At 35.3% G+C, this 23,469-nt stretch overlaps 2 protein-coding genes across 7 annotated transcripts in view; one reads left to right on the top strand and one right to left on the bottom strand.

Annotated features, from left to right (window-relative positions):
• The window catches only part of LOC132105433 (amyloid-beta A4 precursor protein-binding family A member 2-like), a 64,154-nt gene extending 49,983 nt beyond the window's left edge, over positions 1-14,171 (bottom strand). For 5 of the 6 annotated variants that reach the window (XM_059510533.1, XM_059510525.1, XM_059510552.1 and 2 more), the window contains exon 1: positions 14,043-14,171. The gene's annotated coding sequence lies outside the window, so the exon portion shown is untranslated. The remainder of the gene's footprint in view (positions 1-14,042) is intronic. The other variant, XM_059510544.1, reaches the window with a different exon arrangement.
• A 3,163-nt stretch (positions 14,172-17,334) lies between these two features.
• Positions 17,335-22,614, top strand: LOC132105425 (U3 small nucleolar ribonucleoprotein protein MPP10-like). Its single transcript, XM_059510511.1, has 11 exons — positions 17,335-17,487; positions 17,801-18,497; positions 18,673-18,866; positions 18,972-19,122; positions 19,329-19,470; positions 19,563-19,630; positions 19,792-19,929; positions 21,424-21,534; positions 21,775-21,882; positions 22,042-22,269; positions 22,369-22,614. Exons 1-11 carry the CDS (start codon positions 17,405-17,407, stop codon positions 22,516-22,518), a joined length of 2,070 nt encoding a protein of 689 aa, XP_059366494.1. The 5' UTR covers positions 17,335-17,404; the 3' UTR covers positions 22,519-22,614.
• Positions 22,615-23,469: the final 855 nt, after the last annotated feature.

Here is a 23,469-nt window from a genome sequence, read left to right as displayed (position 1 = left end):
AAGAAAACTCTTTGAATGAGAAGGTGTGTCCAAACTTTTGGTCTGTACTGTATATATATATATATATATACTGTATTTGTTTTTTTTTTTATAACTGTTGTAACATTATTGCTGTCAAATATAAATCTCAGTGTCAAATAAATGTTAAATATGTTAGACCACAAAAGCATTTATATATAATATACTGTAGATATTAAAATATGATTTGTAATCACCACACAAGTAGGTTTAGAATAAAAATAAATGATATGAGCAAATGAAGAATTAAAAATGTTCACTTTTGTGTGAAGTCTCCCCTTAAAACTTAGTCTTTTTCATAGACTTCCGTCAGACAATTTTTTCTGTCTCTCTCGGTGAGCTCTACCCTCAAAGCCATTTTGATAAAAGCTGCCATCTGGGGTGGAAGCAGCGTCTAATTTTCCAGCCAAATCCTGTCAAATGGCAGTGACCGCACTGGATGCCGACAGAGCAGTGTGGCTAAAATCCTCTCTCCACCCCTGCAGACCTGCTACTCGCTGCCCTCTTCTCTATTATGAACACAGAAGGACCAAATGTAGCCACTGGTTTCTCCATAATGCTCCATCGAGGAGGCGGCCTGAGAAAGACCATGAGGAGGATGAAAAGGAGGAGGAGGCGGACAGGATAGGTGAGCTGAGAGATGCTCTTGCCATCCATCTATCACAGGCCTTTGATTATATGGGGGGAGATGGTTCCAGAATGTCTGGTTCTGTCCAAAAAGCCTTAATAGCCCAGTGCTGGTACTGAAAATAGCAAAAGCTGGACGCCTTTCTTTACAACACCAATGCTGTCTGTGCCGGTTTTTGAGTTAAAGGGACAGTTCATCCATTTTTTTTCAACTGGTTCATTATAAAGATAACTCAAAAAAGAAAAAGAAAAACGATTTGTTCTGGAGCAGATGTAAATATTTTCAGTAAATAACAAAATTTTGGTCTGTTCCTCACTCAAAATACTCTCACATGAATGAAGAAGTCCTGAAAATATATGAACAACATTTATAATACATTTATGACAAAAATACAATACAGATTACCGTTCAAATGTTTGGGGTAAGCAAAAATACAGTAAAATTGATTATATTGTGAAATATTAATACAGTGATCACACAACTGAATTTTCAGCAGTCATTACTCCACTCTTCAATGCATCATGATCCTTCAGAAATCATTCTAATATGCTGATTTGGTGATTAAAAAAAATGTTTTATTGCTTCTATTTTTGTAGAAACTGATACATTTTTTAGGATTATTTCGAAAGAGAAAATTTAAAGGAACAGCATTTGTTTGAAACAGAAATCTTCTGTAACATTACAAATGTGTTTACTGTCACTTGAACGCATCCTCACTGAATAAAAGTATTACTTTTTTAAATAAAATAAAATAAAACAATAAATAAATACAAATATTTCTTACTAACCCCAAATGTTTGAACAGTACCTATGACAGTCAAAAAATATTTTATTAACTACATAAAGATGAGTAAATGATGTCTGTAATAATAATAAATAATAATTATTATTATTATACATTAACTGAAGCTTTAAAATGAAAATTGCTCACATGAACCATGACAGCAAATGTCATTTAATACAACTGAATCAATCTGATTATAACACCAACAAATTCCATTTTTGAAAGTCAAATGAGGTAGAAATAGATCCTGTTAACTGTTGCCTGTTAACTCTTTTGCCAGTGAAGTTCTATGAAATCCTTTCAAACAATTCAAAATTCATCAAGCCTCTAAAGCTAATTCAAATTTAACAGCTAGCACCATAGATCAACGCAGCCTATTTATGTCATCAAAATAGGGCTACACTTAAAGAGTGAAGAGTGACTACTGTCTGACTCAGGCTCCCAAGGGAGAAGGTTTTCAAGGAGAGGAGGAAAACAAGCTGTGCTCCCTGACAAGGGCTAGTAGTGAATCCAGACAATAGACACAACTTTTATCACAATATAAGCATTACAAGGTTTATTTTATACCATGCAGCCTTCAGAAATTAACAGTGAGGCTGCTGCATTAGATTTGATGCATCAATTCATATACAGAGCTTTATTGCAAGCTATTTGTCATCTGTTCATCAAACTCAAGTGTCATATTTTACCTTGTGGAAAATACTTTTCCCAATACTGACAGACTTCACAATCTTTGTTCTTGTTTGTCTTCCTGTTCGTTTCAAACCCTGCTGTTACAGTTTCCTTGATAAGAGATTCCTGCTAGTGAATATTAAGTTTTATTCACAGTAGACTGTCCATCTAAAAACTGGTGTAAAGCTCTCTTTGCATTGCATGCTAAAGAAGAAAAATGAATAGGTGCGTAACAGGAAAGAGAAAACAGTTATCAGTGTCGGCAATTATCTTCCTAAAGCACCAGATGAATTCCGCTGAACTTAAGAGACCTACTAAACCTTGTTTGGATTAATGTGATGATTATTCAGGAATGTAAGGGATAGCGTTCACAAACTCCGCCTCTGGAACACAACGTGAGGATTTGCCGCTGTCTGTGGTGCTGAAACACCTTCAGATCACAGGAACAGAATTCCTTGGAGATCCCACATATACAACATGTGACTAGTGTCATGTAACACACTTCACATATTCCGGAGTGTATATTCACCTGTTACAAGTTGCGGTAAATTTTACACCTCACTGGTATAAAAGCAGAACATTTAGGGTGCTTTCAGTGTTTTAGTTTTTTTTAAATACTACGCAAAGAAGGGAGTGTTAAAAAAAATCTGCCGGTTTTCTACTATCATTTGGCATTAGAAGTTATAGAACATTGAAAACGTTTTAAAAATGTTCTTGGTCACAATAAACCATAGGTGTGAAAAGAGCCTTGAATTCTACTTTTGGGACAACACTGTTAAAAAAAGAACAGCAAATGAGTTTGGGAATGACATAAGAGTGTATAAATGATGACAGAATTTTCCTTCTTTGGTGAACTATTCCTTTGCGATAAAAGCAACTTCAGTACTTATTAACTTCAGTTTCAGAAAAGGAATATGATGTCTGCTGTAGTGGTGAGTAATCAGACATCTGCTGCCAGAGGCTAAAGGGAATGACCTGGATGAATGATCTTAACCCAGGTCATTTCTGTCTACCTCTATATCACGTTGTCCCTTTTGTACAAACTCTTTCTCTCTCAGACTTTCTCTCTGCCACCTATTTCTCTGTTATTCAAATGCACATTTCCCTCTTTGTTCTGAAGTATGAGCACTGGCTATAGTCTACCAGGCATCAGTAATGCACCAGACATGCTGACATCCCAACAGCCACAGCCCATGCCATTTACAGACTATCAACCCCTATAGAAGTTTACAGGCAACTGTGCCAACATGCCCTTGTTTGCTAGAGCAAGCTGTTATATGCTGCAGATGTATAGGTTTATCTATGACTAAGACTCTGTGCACAGTAAATGCAAAAGGGCATGATAAACACAGACAATGGGTGAAGATATCTGCACTGACCTGTAACAAGCTTCCGCTGCCAGGATCTGAGAGGATCAGGATAACGGTCTATTAATGGGATAGTTCACCCAAAAATCTTCGGAACACAATATTTCTGATGAAATCTGAGAGCTTTCAAGCGTACACAGCAACGCAACTGAAACGTTTTATGGACCACAAAGGTAGTAAGGATGTTTTTAAGATAGTCCATCTGCCATTAGTGGTTTAACAGTAATGTTATGAAGCTGTGAGCAAAGAAAACAAAAATAACGATTTTATTCAACAATTTCTTCTTCTGCCATTCATGAGAGTACCATGATGATTGCGTGTGCATTCCTCTTCTTTGTAAACAAGACACAGCGCATGTGTGTTCTACATCGGCAGTATACAACATGCATGCGCCACGGTACTCTTGTGAATGATGGCAGGAGACTGTCACAGATGAAGACAAATCATTGAATATAGTCGTTATTTTTGTTTTCTTTGATTAAAGTAGTTATTTTTGTTTTCTTTGCACACAAAAAGTATTAATATAGCTTCATAACATTACAGTTGAATCACTGATGGCACATAAACTATGTTATTCATTTCCTTACAACCTTTTTGAACCTTAAACATTTCAGTTGCATTGCATGTACATCATATTTTTTTAATATTCGGATAGATTTTATATACAGTGTACTGTATTTAGACTTTAGATGCAAAGTCCATCTGAGATTGTTCTTTTACATTAGCATTTTTATCAAGCTTCTATGAAAATAACATTGAATATTTTTCAAAATAAGGCGTTCCATGACTAACTAATAAACTTTTCTTTGCCATTAAAGTAAAATTTGTGAACCTAAACATAGAAGCCTGATTAAAAAATAATAATAATAATAAAATGCTATTTTAAAAGAAAACATCTCATAAAAACGTCAGACTGACTCAATTCTGAAGTCTTCATATAAAACATTACATGTGTCTTGAAACTAAACCCTAATTCTAAAAAAGTCTAAAAGATTTTGATTAGAGATAAACCAAGGGTGACTAATAAGCTATACAGTCCTGTGTGAGTGCTGACACAAGAACTTTGGTAATGATTTCAAGGTCATTATCTGTTAACTTTAAAATGGCCACTTTTATTGTCCTACTTCAACCAGCAAAGTTGCCAATGGCAGAACAAAACTATAACTAAACCCTCTGTGGTTCATCTATTAACACGTGCTTCATTCATGCTTTTATTGCAAAGCTGGAAAGTAGGAATTGATGCCCGAAACCTTTCTGCAGCACGTGAGTTGTTAAAGCAATTAATCTACACAGTAGACACAGACCTGCCAGCAGGCATGGCAATTGCTATTCATTTATTCCCAAAGGCTTTAGAGCATCAAATATATGGCAGGTATTAATGATGCATGGTGTCTGTTCAAAGACAGGCCTCACACTAAAGATGCTATGTGCTTTTAAGAGTTATTCACAGAAAAGTATCTCAAACTCCTGCTGTCCTCCAATGAATGTGTGTGAGGGTGAATCTGTCCCCAGTTTTTCCCATTAAGGATGAGTTTGGATCCCCCACTTTGGATAATTTCGTGCAACTACAATAAATCCATTTAGGGGTCCATTAGTGAGAGCAACCCCTCAGATCCACACTTTCTCTGAATAAATGACAGCTCCATCTCCACAGTAAAGATCATCCATGATCTGTCAAGCTGAGAGAGTGTGCGCCTCATTCTTGAGCTAATGTCAGAATATAAAAAAAGGATTTAGCTTTCAACAGCTGCCTAACTCTCCAAATCTCTTGGTGTTACCATCTTCACATCGACTCTCCATTTAATGATATGAGCCCAACACAGCTCATTGTTATCCTCTGGCACCGATTCCAGACGAATCAAAAGATCCAAATGTATCAGAAAAACTTTAAAAGAAACTCAGAAAATGACAGAAAATGTCTGCTCTCATATTATAACTAATCGTCCTTAACTCTAGCCTAATGTGTTTGATAACTGAGCAGATTATCAAGACAAAATGATGCCCTCTAAACGTCATGAGATGATTTAAAAACAAATATACACTCTCATTCTCTGAAATATCACATACTTTTCTACCAGCTCATTTAAGAGTATTTTTTCCTGTGTTAGTTGAAAACCAGACCCTGAAATTTACAGCAAAATCAATGGCTGTTTATGGGCAACATTTTTTTTTTATAGCTGAAATAGTCAGAAAATGTCTCTTCTTATTCTCACATCCCCCTTCTTCTTTCTCTTTCTCTAAAAGATTTAGGGTTCTTTAATGATTCACGATCTTAGCTACGCTGTTTGAAACTTGTCATAAACCGGATCAGTTTGTAGAAGCTTACACTGTGTTTATGAGTTAAGGGATAATGAACAGACTATTGAATTTTAATATTTTATAATAGTATATATTGTCGTACAGATTCTGCAAAGAAAAAAAAAACTTACTCTTACTACTATTACTAACATTGTGCAAATCAATCAGCCTTTCTGACTATACAGTAATACTGATAGTGAAGTCCAGTGAAGCTGGTTTGAGTTACCCAGATTAGCACTCTATTAGATCTCTAAATTGCTCAATTGAGCATTCAGAACTGTGTAATCCAGGGATTGTTCCCCCAAAAAGAATAATTCAGTTTTTTACACTTCTGTGTAATTCCAAGCATATACGGTTTTCTGTGTATTTCGTATATTTTGAATAATGTCGGTAAACCGTTTTGGTGAACAATGATTCAATAGTATGTTCAAAGTATCTTCTTTTATGTTCTACAGAAGAAAAAAAAGCCATACAGGTTTTGAGTGACATGAGGGTGAGTAAATAATGACAGAATTTGCATTTTTTGTGTGTGAACTACTGAATCCCTTTCACATGAAATGACAACTACAACAACTCATTAAAATGAGAAAAACAGAGAAAATTCATGCACGGTGGCAAATAGGCAGACTTTATGCAACACGAGTGTAATAGTAACATCAATCATGACTGTCTAAATCTTTCTTTAAGATGCATGACTTATTTGAAAGGGTTTCACAATGATTAATACATGAAATGAATAGAAAATGTGTATTTAATGCTACATACAGCTATTTACATCAATTTTGACTGAATAATCGAGTACTATAATAAACTATAATAATTAAGTCTTCATTTCATACCACTATTGTACACCCATTTTTGCAGGTCTAAATGTCTATATACATGTCTATAAATGACTATGGAATAAGTCAGAATAAAAATGACCTTTTGGCAATTTAATGTCTCTTTCACATTCTCATATATTTTCACAACCCGACAAAGAAGGAAGGTGTCTGAAAGTAGAAATAAAGAGCCAAAGATTCACATTTCATGTGTAATTCATGCTTTTTTCATAAAGATTTTCATAATTCATAAACCATCATAAACCAGTAAACATAAACTATTATTTTAAATTCATCTAAATAATTAACACTTTCATTACTTAAAAACGAACTAAAATAAAATAAAAATGGTCCCAAATTAATTTCAGTTGTAGATTTGTGTTATATTATAAAACCTGAAACTTTTATAACCCAACCTGCCAGCATTAAACATTATTGCTATCTAGTGGCATTTTTATGAGACTTTGTCAGTCCTAAAAATAAAATAAAAACGAAAGGAAATTAATCTAGAACTAAAACTGGCAATGGTGGAGAGAAAATTAATGAAAATGAATCTTTACTGACCAGACAACCTAAAAATAAAACAGAAATAAAAACTAAAATCATTAACTGAATAATCTTAGCCAACAATTAGCCATTGATATTAACTTTTCTGTTGTGTTTATGTGCTAAAAACAAACTTCATTCCAAAACCAATCATGGTCTTTCCAGATACATCAATCCACGTTGTAAGAATACTAATGGGACCTGATTGTGGTCTTTCCGGCTAGTTCTGGATGAAAACCCTCATTGGAAAAGGAAGATTTGTTCGCTCTTCACCTGTGGTCCCATTAGTTAGTGAATACTTCACGTTATTAAAGAATGAGAGCAAGAGTGAATTGATCGTCTGATCTCATTCCATTCGGTTCAGTGAGTGTAGACTCATTCAGAAGGAGAGAATGGAGCCTGAACTGGGTAAAATCAAGTTAGCTCATTTAAATGCTAATGTACATGGATCTGAAATGGCACGAGGCTAACTGTGCGGCAGCTAAAGGAGAAAAGATGTATTATCCATTCACAGCGCTATACTTGGTCTAGATACATTACTTTCCCTCGTTGTGTTTTATAGGCAAGACTTTGCCACTCCTCAAGCTGGAAATGACTCCAAGGACAATCTGTCGATGCTACTCTTAAAGTAGGTGGGAAGTAAGGCACATAAATATAAAATCTTCGATCTGACTACAGCTACATGCATTTATTCTGTCGATGAGTGAGCACTCGGTATATGAATAGCTGAAAGCTGAGTTGTCCTCCTGTTTGGATGCCTTTTTCAGTTATACATACTAATACACTCCAAAAGACATTTGCACCCCTCATCTCTCTTCCCTGGAGAGATACAGGTGACTGAAAGTGATTGTAGCAAAATATATGCACAAGGGGTCAATCAATACTACAAGAAAGTACCTAGAAGTATTATTTAGAAATTGACATTAAATAAATATATGCCAGCAAGAGGGGTACTGCAAATTCCAGATGTTCTGTTCCACTAAAGGATTATTCCCAAGCTGTTTTGAGATAAAATATGTAATGTACCAGGAGTCTTTAAAAGGGGGTCCACTAATATTTGTTATAAGAAAAGCAAAAATGCAGTAAGTTAAAGGGTTAGTTCACCGAAAAATGTAAATTATGTCATTAATAACTCACCCTCATGTCGTTCCAAACCCGTAAGACCTCTGTTCATCTTTGGAACACAGTTTAAGATATTATAGATTTAGTCTGAGAGCTCTCAGTCCCTCCATTGAAGCTGTGTGTACGGTTTACTGTCCATGTCCAGAAAGGTAAGAAAAACATCATCAAAGTAGTTCATGTGACATCAGAGGGTCAGTTAGAATTTTTTGAAGCATCGAAAATACATGTCGGTCCAAAAATAACAAAAATTACGACTTTATTCAGCATTGTCTTCTCTTCTGGGTCTGTTGTGAGCGCGACTGCGGTGACTGTTGACGTACGATGCTGCTGACGTGTTTTCCTTGTTATTGGGCGCACCAGAAAACACTTCAGCAGCGTCGTGAATGCGCTCACAACAGACCCGGAAGAGAAGACAATGCTGAATAAAGTCGTAATTTTTGTTATTTTTGGACCGAAATGTATTTTCGATGCTTCAACAAATTCTAACTGACCCTCTGATGTCACATGGACTACTTTGATGATGTTTTCCTTACCTGTGGACATGGACAGTAGACCGTACACACAGCTTCAATGGAGGGACTGAGAGCTCTCGGACTAGATCTAAAATATCTTAAACTGTGTTCAGAAGATAAACGGAGGTCTTACTGGTTTGGAACGACATGAGGGTGAGACATTAATGACATAATTTCATTTTTCGGTGAATAACCCTTTAACAACAACCGAGGATAAATTTACAGAGCTAATCTTCTGCTAAATGCTTCAAATGAAAGACATTAAAATGACTAAAAATATTGTAAAATGTGCACATATTTGACTGTTCTTCCACAAATGACAAATGATTCAATACAGATACTGTAAAAATTCTTACTTTATTGAATTTTTCATGTCACCATCATAACAAAAGTACATAAATTCATTAATATGGCACTACACGAATGTTATTGTCACATGTATATTCTGTTTACTTTAGTTGTCTCTGTTCCTGTTTGCTTGCCTGAGTTCCTTGTTAGTGTCCTCGGAACTTATTAGTTAATTATTCCGTTCGGCTGTTTCTGTTTAGTGCCTTTATCAGTGTATATATACTCCCGCTTTCATTCTACTCTTTTTCTGGTCTGGTTTGTGTATTCTTTCATGTGGATTTACCTCTGTTTTTTCTCCTAGTTTATTAAAGTGACTTTCTGAGACAATAAGTACAGTGAGTGTTGGTTAAAAGGCAAGTAATTATTGGCAAGGCTTAAATTCACAATGAAACTAAAGTAGTGGCTGACCTTTTCTTCCTTATTGTGAGGAACATCCAAGTGAAACAGATTACTGAAAAAAATGTAGGGTGGGTTCTTTGTACTGTTCATTGGTTGGTGATTGGAAAAAGGCAAATCTGATTTTGAGCTTGCAGTCGACTTTAAGAAAGGGCAAGGGTTTATGCAGACGAAATGATTGAAGAAGTCCGACATACATCAGTTGATTCATAAAAAGACTTGAGCTATGATATTTTGAAATGTTTGTTTGTTTTCAAATTATTGAATTGCACACATTAATATAATTAAGATGCATTTAGAAAACAGATGAATTTTCATATCATGGCAATTTTAAGATAAAACTCAGTCTTATACTTGTATCTCTTTATCCACTCGGGGGTCCTTGGATTGAATAAGACTTTCAAAAAGTGCACTACACAAATAAAACTGACTTGACTAAATCTAACAGGAATGACCTTGCTACCGATCAAATATAGAGACGCAGGGAAAACTAAGCAGGTGTGAGAAAAACGGCAGTAATTCAATCCAGTAATATACAGCAAAGTGATTCACCAACCAGTGAGTCACCAGTACAAAAAAACAACAACTTCTCAAAGAAACCTTGTGCAGAAGTCAGTGCACAGCTACTTATTTGGCGATCTTCTTATAGCCTACGCCATCTTTATGTAGAGCAACAGCTCTTTTTTAAAGATCCTCAGAGAGTTCTTTGCCATGAGGCAAGAGCGTGTTTAGAGCAATATGACAGATATTACATCAGCTATGAGGGCAGGATACACATAGCCAGAGACATAAAATAATTAGCTTTCCAAAGAACGTGCAGACTTATTAATGAACGAAATGATCAAGAAAAACAATTTCATAATCTTGAATCAGATAAACTGCAGCCAACGAGTGAAAAAATGTCTGCAGACCTTTCTTACATTGCACCTGAGCTCACAATATTCTCTTTTTATATGATAACCAAGAGGATGAAAGCACCAAATGGATAAGAGAATGCAATCTCAAGGAGAACCACTTCCCATAAATAATGCAAATGTCCATTTATATACAAAAAAGAAAGATGATAAAGGAGGCTTTCATTTACTATGCATATCAGACGCTTGCATGTGCTTTTAAAATATCTAACAAGTCACCATGCTTGGCTTCTTGATTATTTCTAAAGTAAACCCCAAAGGAGCAGACAATTCATTCATATAATCAGAGTCACTGAGCTTTGCTATAAACATCAATATTAATCATTTCCCAGTCAAAAGACACATAAGCAGTGCATTACAGGGACTGTGTCCAATAAGGCACCTCTGTTTGATCTCACTGAGCTGTGCAGTGTAAGAGCTGATAGGAGATGAAATTTCAAAAAAATAACATAAACAAAAAACACCCCAAAGATCAAGCCTTTTTTTAGTGTGAACATATTAAAGCAAGTATATGACAATCAGTGACTTATAGATTCTTATGGAAATCATGTTTATTTCTTAAAATCATATTTTGCAATACACTTTCATATTTATCCAGAGCCCAAGCAACTCGATATCTTACAAAACCTTAAGATGAAGCCTCATGAAAACATAGCTTCTGATCCATGAAGTAAATGATGAAGTAAAAGATTAACAAATGCAAATTCTGCTAATGATCCGGATCCCACATATCCTGGCCAGATAACTAAGATCATTAACAAAAGTATAACTGTGTGGGTGAAACACTTCTTGAAATCATATGTTCTTCAACATGATATTTATATAATGCTGAAGTCAGAGCCACTGGCAAACCCTCATTTTCCATCCTTAGTGTATGATATACCAAATGTGTGTGCACTATGCTAAGGTCACCACAACACAGGCAATAATTTTTTTATTATTCTGTAAGTCCTATAGAGCATGCTATAAAGTTCAATAAAAGCCAAATTTCCATCTGTGGGCAGTGAAATATTCATAAAAACTTTTATTGAAAAATTACTGATTTTTTTTTTATAGTATTAATTATATACACAGTTTCAGCTGTTAGAATGATTTCTGAAGGATAATGTGACACTGAAGACTGAAGTTAGAACTGCTGAGAATTCATCCTTGCCATCATAAGAATAAATAACATTTCAAAATGTATATATAAAAATGAAAATAATTGTTTCAAATTATAAGAGCATGTCACAATAGTGCTGTTTTCCTGTATTTATAAATTAATGCACCCTTGGTGAGCAATAAGAGACTTCTTAAAAAAAAAGTAAAACATCTTAACGACCCCAAACTTTTGAATGTAAGTGCATATAAACTGGAATACATGTATATCCTTTCTGCGCTTTTCTGGCCTTTTTCTGTGAATATGTCTGGCTAACTGCACATCACCACACACACACACACACACACACACACACACACACACACACACACACACACACATACACACACACACACACACACACACATATATATAGTGAGCAGTAGATTTTAAATTGAACTGAGTGAGAACATGCCTCTCTGACTCTTGACCTCCTCTTCTCTGGCACATTGCCAGAGGTTATCACACAAAGACACACACACACACACACACACACAGGATCAGGATCACATATCAGAGCGAGTGCTCAACCAGACAACAGCTTTGGGCCAAAACCACTTAAACCCACATTAGTAACACCATAACAAAGGCCTGCCCACACCTTCTACATCTCACCACTACTGCACAACTGTATTTTTCATTCAAAACCGTTTCTATCATTATACCTGTGAAATGTAGCAAAACTACATTTAATTATATTTTTTATGTGATTATCGATATAGTTTGCAGGGGAAGAACAGTCTAAATACTCCTTTACTAAAATTACACAAAAGTGATTAACCTCATCAAGGCTTTTCTGTCCATTTATGTTTCCATTCAATTTCCACAAGAGATACATTTATAAATGTCCTACTGATGCAAAAATATAATCTGAACAAGCTTCTACAAACAGTGTTTGTCCTTCAGCATGGAACCGTAACTATAAGGGATCTGAAAGGAGGGGCGGGGCAGTGTGTGTGTGTGTGTGTGTGTGTGTGTGTGTGTGTGTGTGTGTGTGTGTGTGTGTGTGTGTGTGTGTGTGTGTGTGTGTGTGTGTGTGTGTGTGTGTGTGTGTGTGTGTGTGTGTGTGAGTGAGTGTGTGTAAGAGCAGGTTGCCTGGACAAGAGAGCGGCAGGAGACTGTTGTGGAGACGGAACCACCAACTGGGATCACACTCAGGAATTATGCACCTTCATAAGCACTCACACTCTCTACTCCTCTATATTATGTTTCATTTCAGATCAACTACTTTGAGCAATACACACAAAGATGAGCAGACTTATAGCATGATGAGTGTTTATTTATTGCTTGAAGCGGTTTGTCATTTTGTTCTTATGAAAAGTTTAACCACTTTATGAGCATATTTTTAGAATATGCACATTATTTTCTAGCCCTAATGGTTTCATTGATCGGTTCAGGGGAGTGGGCTGGCTTTTGTTCTCTGGACAAAAAGGAGCTCATCTTTTACAGCAGCAGCATGATGCTTGATTTCCAGCTTGAGGCTTGAATTTGATGCTTGATTTAGCACGATCATGATAAGCTCCACAAATCAGGCAGATCTGAAGGGCAGGACATAATTAAGTTTATATTCCACAATTAGAATCTCGCCATCTAATCATGACTTTATGTGTCATTTGCTAAAGTAAGATTTATACCAGGACAGAATGCAAAATTCCCTTTACAAACAGATTTTTTAATCAGACTTCACTGGCTACTGACCAAGCAGGTCCGTTTGTAATTGTAAACAAAAGAAAATCTGACATGAAGATGAAGACTGTAGGTCCAAATCTACATAAGAGGCATATAAAGAAAACTGTTAATCTTGGGTAACTTTTATTTATTGATTTATTTACTACTTCACTAGTATCTGCATATTTATTATTTACAAATATAATATAAAAAATAATAAAAAAATCATTGTATTTTAACTCATTAAAAAACATGAATTATAGTTTTTTAATATACACATATATATATATATATATATATATATATATATATATATATATATATATATATATATATATATATATATATATATATATATATATATATATATATATAATGTCAACTATAATCTAGATAGATATAGTGAAACTATTCACCAACTTTTTTTATGACTTCCACGTTTTCGTTTAACCTTTTTTTTCAGCTGTGGTCCTTAATAAGAAAGTGAATAGTCACACCAAAGAAGCTCTCGAATGAAAAGGAGTTGGACACAAAAAATGAAAGACACAAACAAACCGACGAGCCTTCGATTTGAGCATTTTCCATCTCTTTCACTGTAACAACGCTTTTCATTTCTGGAGGACGGTTAAGGAGGACGACTCTGGAAGAACGGCTATCATCGTGAATACGTGCTCGCAGCAGCGGGCTTGATGTTGCACTGAGAGGATGAAATCCTGCCGTATCCTTCACGAGCGCATCACTTCATTCCGCAACCACACGCCACAGTCAAAAATCAGAGAAGGGCAAACATAACACAGAAAACCAGCCTACCTGCATAACCTCTGATGTTGTGATGTTCATAGATAGACGTCCTGTGTTTTCGAGGTATAGAAAGTAGGAAGCGTATCGACACCGCATCCCGGAGACTGAAGAGAACAGAAACCTGAAGAGAAACGTAGAGAACAGCAGGGGGCGCTCCACTGCAGCGCGGGGCTAAATCACCACAAACCCCACCCGAGAGAGAGAGAGAGAGCGAGAGAGAGTAGCTTTCATTGTGTGGGGGATTGATCTTAAAATGATGCTAATCATTTTTATTTACTTTAAATCAAGTATTCATCAGCAAACTAGCAAAGCTTAGCACTGAACACGTGCCGATCTAAATTTATATAACTGTCCTTTTTAATACTAATAATTAGTAACGTTATCTATACGGATGTTCACAAATTCACTATCCACGACCCTTGATGACTCGTAATGTCATTTACACGAAGCCATTTCTTTCTGGCCTTGTTTAGCAGGATCATTTCTCCTAAATGATGCATCACTACACGATCCGATTCTCCATATTACATAAGAGAGATTTACGCTGTTTCCATAAAGCATTTAATCTGTTTTTCCTGATGCTGTTGGGTGTACATGGAAGTTAATGCATGTCAAATCATACATGCAAATGAGAACAATTAGCTAATGCCTTAATGTTATCATATAAAACAATAAATAATAATATGACAATGAAATCAATACTACATTACTCACTGCTGGTTATATATTCTCTGTATAATCGTGTATGTGACCAATAAAAAATCTTGAAACATTAGCTTAGAAACTATTGGATACTAAATTCCCTTCTCTTGTAGATGGTGTTGGGCCAGACAACTTGAGAAAAATGTATTTCTCGAGGCTAAGGTAATAAACAGCTTCCAGCTGCCCCAGATAAAACTGGACATGTGGTTTGAATACGTGTAATTAATCTGAGCTACCTTTGGGATACTGAAAACAATTACCATGCAGCTACTCTTGCCTCATGATTAATCCAGGCAGATGTTTTCACATTATGTCTACAAAAAGACAGGCAAGCTTCTACAGAATATCATTATGAAGCGTGATAATATCCTGTGCTCTGTTGAAGATATCCTTTCCCCTAAAAACATTTAAACTAGCTTCAGATTTCTTTGATGTTTATTTTCCGCATGTTCAATTCAGAGCAACATGTAATATTTACTGTATTAATAAGTTATTTTTCACAGATGTGCATAAAAGCTTAAATCTAGCGTGGGCAAACTGGGAAGTCATTCAAAATATAGATTTTTTTTTTTTTTTGACAGTCAGAGTGTGAATGAATTAACTGAACTGTCGAATGAATTAAAATGTCAAAAGCAGCTTTTATTCTAATGGTGCTGCAGCTGGGAAATTCCAACAGTACCTTGGAAAAAAAACACAGAGAAAGCCCACAAACTTTGGTTCATAATCTCACTTCTCTAGTTAGCTCTTAAAAAAAATGCAGATTCAAGGCATTAGAACAAAAACAGTTTTCTATCTAGTGGAGGGTTGACTACAGTGGAGAGATGAGTATGAGCCAACTTGTCTCCCAAATACATGGTTGTCAGCCAAAAAAAGAAAGCTTCAATCTGTCTGTTCCATAAAGAGCCAGATGAGAGGCTTGCAAGGATTTCAATTCACATTCATACATAGCAAAACTTATCTGACATTTATTATAGCATTTAAAACTTACTTATTTTGTCTTCTATTGTTGTAATCATCATAAAAAAAAACATCTAGTTTACCCCACAAACATAAATACAAAAAGAGGAAAATTTAACAAGCTTTGCAATATTTGTACACATTTTGAATGAGTGAGCTTGTAAAGGGCCAACGGGTCAAACAAATTCAAATCAATCATTTATTAAGTCACTAAAGAAAATCTTTACTTCAGAAAAATAAAGACAAGCCAAGAATACCAAGTACACCATAACAGGTTAAAAATTAACAGAACAAGTGGAATCGTTCAATTTTTCTTGCAATGATCACAAATGAACAGCCTAATCAAAGTGTCACTCTTTACTAAATAACAATCTGATGTGTGTTAGGCTTGTTCTATCTACACAAGAACCCCATCACAGTCTTTCGGGTGGAGGAACATCACAGGTTTGCCATGAGCTCCTATCCGTGGCTCTGGGGAGAGCAGTCTGATTTTCTTTTCCTTCAAATCAACTATTGCAGCACTGATATCATCCACCTGCAATTGAACAGGCAACATTATGATACCGACACTAAACTATGAAACTATGAAGTTCAGTATTTACTGTGAACACACCTGCAATGTGATTGATTCATAAAAAATTTAGTTTCTGAATGTTCATTATTTTTCTTTATTATTATTATTATCCCATCTAATGTTTTATATATATATATATATATATATATATACACACACATACACACATATATATACATATACATATATATATATATACATATATATACATATACATATACATACATATATATATATATATATATATATATATATATATATATATATATATATATATATATATATATATATATATATATATATATATATATATAAAGCACATCACGCTGCAATAGGGCTTTTCTCTCCCAGAGGGTGCAGAAGCTCTAATTTTGTGTTCCCCAGTTCCACACACAGTGTACACCCCGTGCTCAGGGAGGGGCACAGTGGCGCTCACTCGAGGCCCCAGCACATCACGGTACAGGGCTGTGGCTTTCTCCAGGTCTGGCACTGCAAGAGCCACATGATTCAGTTTCCCTAACTTCCACAATGACTGAGGGACACCCTGACCGAGGGGTACAGCCAGAGACACTGCCCTCACTGAGGGTAAAGTGTGCCACGCACACCTTGAGACACCTGGAACTTCAAGAGAGATGAAATGGCCATTTGGATGCATTAAATCCTGAACGACAACAAAAATAGTCTATTATTGATTTTATTCACGAGAGCTGTCAATGAATAAAGATGCATACAACTGCACATATGCAATTAGAATAAAGCATCTCTAAATGTGGCAAACGTTTAAAAGAAAAACTTAAAGACACTAAAACAATATAAATTTACTACGTTACATTTTACCCGCAACCTTCAGTAAAGTAGTAGAAGCCATCTTCGCGGTCATTGAAAACAAACTAGACTTCATGTAAACGTGTATCAGTAACGGGTTTTAGTAATAGACGCACAATTTACTCATGTAAATGTTTTTTTTATAATATTCCAATTAGAAAAACAGGATTATAACGTTAGTAGATTAAAAACCAGTAAATCGCTATATTAAGAAAGGTTAGGCTAGGTTATTTGGAACCTTTATGTAGAACGCAATAATGTTTCCGGGGGTTGTATTTACCAAGCGCACGCAGAGACCCGTGTGAGAGCAGAGATGGCGAACGGAGAGGGCAGCACGCTGGAGAGCTGCTTACAGTTACTAAACAGCAACACAGTACACCCGGTGCTATTTCTCAGGTGAGCTGCACGTTAAATCATTTAACTATTTCGTTGTTTATTTAGAACAGAACGTTGTCGTACGTTACAGGAGCTGAAACGCGTGTCCGTGCCACACATGTGCAAAAGTCTCACGTTGTGGTTGCGAGTTTAATATGTGACATGTTACCTTTGTATAAAATGTTTCTGTTCATGTTATTTTCAATGTGAGCTTTGTTTTTAAACTCTAAAAAGATAAATTATGCAAATAGTAATGTAAAACTACTACGTATGAGTGTGGGTATATAAAAAGTGTCATTTCTTCCTTTCTTTTATGCTCTCAATCCATATTCAGTGTCCAGGATGCTCTGGCATCAGACTTCAAATCACTTACCAAGACACTTTATGATCTGCATAAAGCCCACGAGCCTGCAGACTGCAAAGGAAGCCCACTGGAACAGCTGGTCATCGAAAACTTTGATGAGGAGCAGATCTGGCAGGAGCTGGAGCTCCAGAACACTGCTTTACTGACACACTTTGAGGAGGAAGTTGAGCAAGCTGTCACAGATGACACTTTAACATTTCTCAAAGATCCAGAGGAAGAAGAGGAGGATGAAGATGTTGATGACGGGGAAATTGCTAATCATTTGGAAGAAGAGAGTGCAGAGGAAGATGAGGAGGATGATGATGATGATGATGATGATATGGACAGAGAGGAGGAAGTTAAGCAGAGGTTGAGAACATCTGCAAGCAACGAGGACGATGACTTCTCTGGCGAAGACTCGGATTTGGACTTTGATGTAGATCAATTTGAGAAAAAAAACAAACTGCAACAGTCAGCTGCCAAATTATCAAAGTCTAACAGGACTCCATCAGAAGTGGATGACAGGTTTTTTAAACTGTCCGAAATGGAGGCGTTTTTGGATGACATGGATAAAAGAGAAGGAAAGGAGAGCGCAGAGGAGGACATTGACTACTTTCAGAATTTGCCGTCTGATGATGACCAGGAACTCAGTTTTGATAAACCAGTAGGGCTGAAAAAACTGAGAAAGGTAATGGTGTAACTAACTTTCCTTGAGTCTTTATTTATTTTAATTAGTTGCGTCACCTTTACGGATGCCCCCCAGGGTGTAAATCTATGGGTGTAATATACAGATGAATCAGCATGATTGTGTAACATGAATTTAAACTGACTTCTCATGAAACTCAGTGTCCTTTGTTTTACAGAACAAAAGCTCCAGAGATCTGAAATACAAAGATTTCTTTGCTTCAGTGGATGGAGAGCCTGAACAGACTGATCCAGACGAAGAGAAGGAACCAGAATCTAATGATGATTATGAGGGAAAAGAAGATGATGATGATGGTGATCTGGAGGAGGAAGATGAAGAGGATATGAATGAGGAAGATTTTGATACGGAGGAGTAAGTCATGAGGAAACCTGCTGTCCTTCATTGTTGTGTGTTAGCAGAATATAGTGATACAGCATTTTCTTTCAGAGATCTAATGCATTTCACCTTTAAATTTAGGGATGATGGAGCAAGAAATGCTTTACGCAAGGTGACCTTTGACCTTCCTGATGACAGTGAGGGTGAGGAAGTGGAAGATATTCTAGGTGGAAAAGCCAAAAACATGCCTAAACCTGAGTCCAAGTCATCCTTTGAAAAGAGACAGGAAAAGGTATTTCATAATTTTTTTGTTTAGTTTTGATTCAGTCATTTTAGTGCTTATTTCAGTTAGTTGTCAAGGCAACATTTATAATTTTCATATAGCTTTTTGTGTGCTATTTATATTTAATTTCTGCTGTATTTCAGTTAACACATCTTTTATTTTTTAAGTTTTAGTTGACAGTTATTATAACCCTGCTTTGATATGAATTGAAACAGATGGCAAAAAAGATTGAAGAACTGGAGAATGCTGCGTTGTCTGAGAAGCCGTGGCAGCTGACAGGAGAAGTGAGTGCTCAGACTCGACCGGAGAACAGCATGCTGGAAGAGGATATAGTGTTTGACCAGGCCTCTAGGATGGGTGAGAGTCTCATGCTGATCTTCACAGCAAAAGGCTTAATGCTTTGAGAAGCTTTATAGATTTGTTCATTACTTTGTTTCTCTCCTCCACAGCTCCAGCAATCACAGAGGAAACTACCTTACAGCTTGAGGATATTATCAAACAAAGAATCAAAGATCAGGTTTGTTCTATATTTCATGTTCATGTTCTAATATGATGCAGTCTTTGATTTTTGAATACCACAGTTCACCTAGGAATTTTTTTATGAATGTTTGTCAGCTTGTTTTGTAAATATGGCCCAGTATACTTCACTTTATTTGTGGTATTGTGGTTGTGTCTCAGGTGTGGGATGATGTGGTAAGGAAAGAGAAGCCTAAAGAGGAGGTGTTTGAGTATAAGAAGAGACTCACTCTGGACCATGAGAAGAGCAAACTGAGTCTTGCTGAAGTTTATGAGCAGGAATATATCAAACAGACACAGGTGAGTCCTGTCCACACAGCTGTGTCTCTCATTCCTCCTCCTGCTCATACTTATGTTTAGTTATAAAAACATTTTAGTTTATAATTTGCATGATGTATGAAATTGTTTCACGTACAGATAAATTACCATTCAAATACACTATATATATATATTAATAATTACGGATGTTCAGTTTAAGCATTAAATGCCCATTAATAATTTTGACCGATTAATACAATCAGTTAAACCGTTTAAAAAGTCATTTATTCATTTATTTTTAATAATTTATCTATTAATTAAATGTTTATTTATTTATATTTATAATTTAAAATATTTTAAAAGGTTTGCTGCATTGATAAAATAAGCTATGCTACGTGTATAAAAGTTTTTGTTAGAGAGAAAAGTCGCGTAGCTTATTAAGACTCATTTCATTATTTCAGAAAATAATTATTTAAAATAATTATAAAAATAAATTTAGAAATTTGCAGATGCAAATTGTTTACAAACATTATAATAAACAGTGTAAACATAGCTATGCTATTTTATTCCCCTCACTCCACAACAAATCCTTTCTATGAACAGTAGCCTGTTTAAAAAGAACAAGAATAAAAAATAGCCTATAGGAAGTTATAGCAACATAAACGACAAGCCAAAACGAACACATTTAAATATATAGGCTAAACCTAAACCAACATTGGGTCTCTCATTTGACAGAAAATCAAATGTTTTCGCGATGTATTTGAATGCCAAATTATTATTTATTATAGCCTGCTTCACTCGCATTCTAATATCCACGTAAAACAAAATGTTTTGCGTAACATCACGGTGGTACGGAGATGACACTTGACCGCACAGATTTTATTACATATTTAAACTGAACAGTGTGTTTTTTTTTTTTTTTTTCATATGTTTGACTGACTGACTGTATTTAATTAAGATAATGAACAGGCTGCATTGTCAAAGTACCATAGCAAAGGTTAACTTGGTGTGTGCATGGGGCACCAGCGCAATCGTTTCAATGTTTTCCTTCTGACAGTGGAAACAACTTCTCCTTTTAGTCATAAAGATATTCGGAATTGTACACGGTTTGCCTTTGTGTACATTTACAATAAAAACAAATCTTTGTTTTCTTATATATATATGTATATATATATATGTAACATGGTGAAATACTATTAGAATTTAAACATTTGTAATGTATTTAAATATAAAACAATTTAAAATGTAATTTATTCCTATGATGACTAAACTGAATTTTCAGCATCCATTACTCCAGACTTCAGGGAAGTTGAAGGAACATTTCTTATTGTCAATGTTAAAAACAGTTGTGCTGCTTAATATTTTTGTGGAAACTATACATTTTGCAAGGATTCTTTGATGAACAGAAAGTTCAAAAGAACAGTATATATTTGAATATTAATAACATTATAAATGGCTTTACTTTTACTTTTGATCAAATCAATAATCCTCATGAATAAAAATATATAATATTTGTATTTTTTGTGTGGGTTTCAGGAAAAGAAGGAAGAGGAAGAGAACCCAGCACATGTAGAAATCCAGAAACTCTTGGACACACTCTTCCTTAAATTGGATGCGCTATCAAACTTCCACTTTACACCAAAACCGGTGAGTAAAATGTTCCTCATGGCTTGAGCCAGCTATAGTGAGTGTGTTCCTGCATGTGTGATGTGGATAGAAAAAACTACACTGATTTCAAGCTCTGTACCTATAAAAAAATGCATTCAATTTAGCAGTTTTTATCTTATATATATATCTATAAACATTGAGTTATATTGGCCTAAACATGTCAAATGAATTCTTGTTCTGCTAAGTTCATCTCTCTTCATGTGTTATTTCTCTGTTCAGCATATTCCTGAGGTGAAAGTGGTTTCCAACTTGCCTTCTATTACTATGGAGGAAGTGGCTCCAGTCAATGCCAGTGATGCCACATTGCTGGCTCCAGAGGAGATTAAGGTTTGTGTGGCCTGCTCACATCACTTCCAGTTGATCAGAAAGATTTTTTTAAGTGTTTAGGAAACACTACTACACTTGTGTAGTATTTGAATGAAACGTTTACACCAATAAGATCATAATCTTCATTAGATTTCAATGCATTTTCTTCCATTATCTCAGGAGAAGAATAAGGCAGGAGACATACTCGGAGACACAGAAAAAACCACCACAGATAAGAAACGAGAGCGACGGAAGAAGAAGAAACTGAAGCATCTGAAGATTAAAGAGCGGGAGAAGAGACAGAAACTCAAAGAGGTGATGAAAGGAGACAAGAATAAGAAGAGTAAAACCGAGGTCGAACAGACTCTCAAGAAACTTACTAAAGGAGGAAAAGCCAAAATACTCACGGTCAGTAAAGTCAAATGCAGTATTAATGATTCCAGTTACATTATTGTGGTTTTGATTATGTGTATAACCCCCCCCCCTCCCCCTCGTACATTCTGACAGAATGATGGCATGGATAAGGCTCTGCGTTCCTCTCAAGCTTTCTTCTCCCAATTACAAGACCAAGTCAAGAGCCAAATCAAGGGCTCGAAGGACCAGACGGCGAAGAAAAAGAAACAAAAAGAGATTTCTGCCAACAAGCTTAAGTTGTAATGTTGACTTGTGTCAAAAGCAATATGTACAGTTATTTAGTTTTATGAGAAATCTAATTGTTGTATCCTGTCTTTTTATTCAAATACAGATTTCTTTTTCCTTTATATGCGTGTCTTTATTTTTTGGTCTGTTTCTGTAATACTACACACACTTTCACTAACTCTTAAAACAATGAAAATATTTGCTCCTTACAGAATTCCTTTCCTGGGAGTGCTATATTAATAAATCAACCTTTCTCTAAAATCACCAATATACAGTATACTGTCAATAGTGGCCCCAAAAAGTATTTAAACACTGAAGTCAGACATTGAAATGTCACTTTTGTTACATTAAAAATATCAAAACACATTTGTAGATGTGAACTATTTTCATGGATGTATGAAGTCAGCTTCCATTGAGTTCATTCTGGGATCCTTACAGAGTAATTACATGAACAAATGAACATGTTCCACGATGTTTGACAACCAGAAAGTGTCCAGAACCTTTTTGAACAATATTATCTTCATATAATATACTTAATTTGAGGAAATGTGCTTGTGCTATATTTATTTAAAATAAATGCTACTCTTTTTGATATTGCAGTACGTAATATTTACATATTACATAACATTTTTTTAATTGTTTATTGTATATTAAATACTTTTTGGACCACTGTAACTTTCAATAAATGCATCATCCAAAAAAAAAAATGGCTAATTTTATTAATTGCCATTTGTGATTTACTGATAGTGTCTGCTAAATGAAAAAATGTAAATACAGTTAGTTAAATCATTAAGTGGTCAGAAGAGGGCATTACTATTGAGTTTAGTGCTCACTTGGTTCTGTTACAGCTAGTTTCACCTCAACTTGTGTTCTGAGAACGTCCAGTAAACTGAGATTAAAGAATGCTTTTACTGGTTTCTAAACTAAAAAAAAATTAGAAAATCATATTTAATTTTGCAAAGAACAAAA

Source organism: Carassius carassius, chromosome 2 (assembly GCF_963082965.1).
Source record: "Carassius carassius chromosome 2, fCarCar2.1, whole genome shotgun sequence".
NCBI lineage: Eukaryota > Metazoa > Chordata > Actinopteri > Cypriniformes > Cyprinidae > Carassius > Carassius carassius.
Note: the sequence above shows the minus strand (reverse complement) of the source record. Positions and strands in the feature narration are given on the sequence as shown.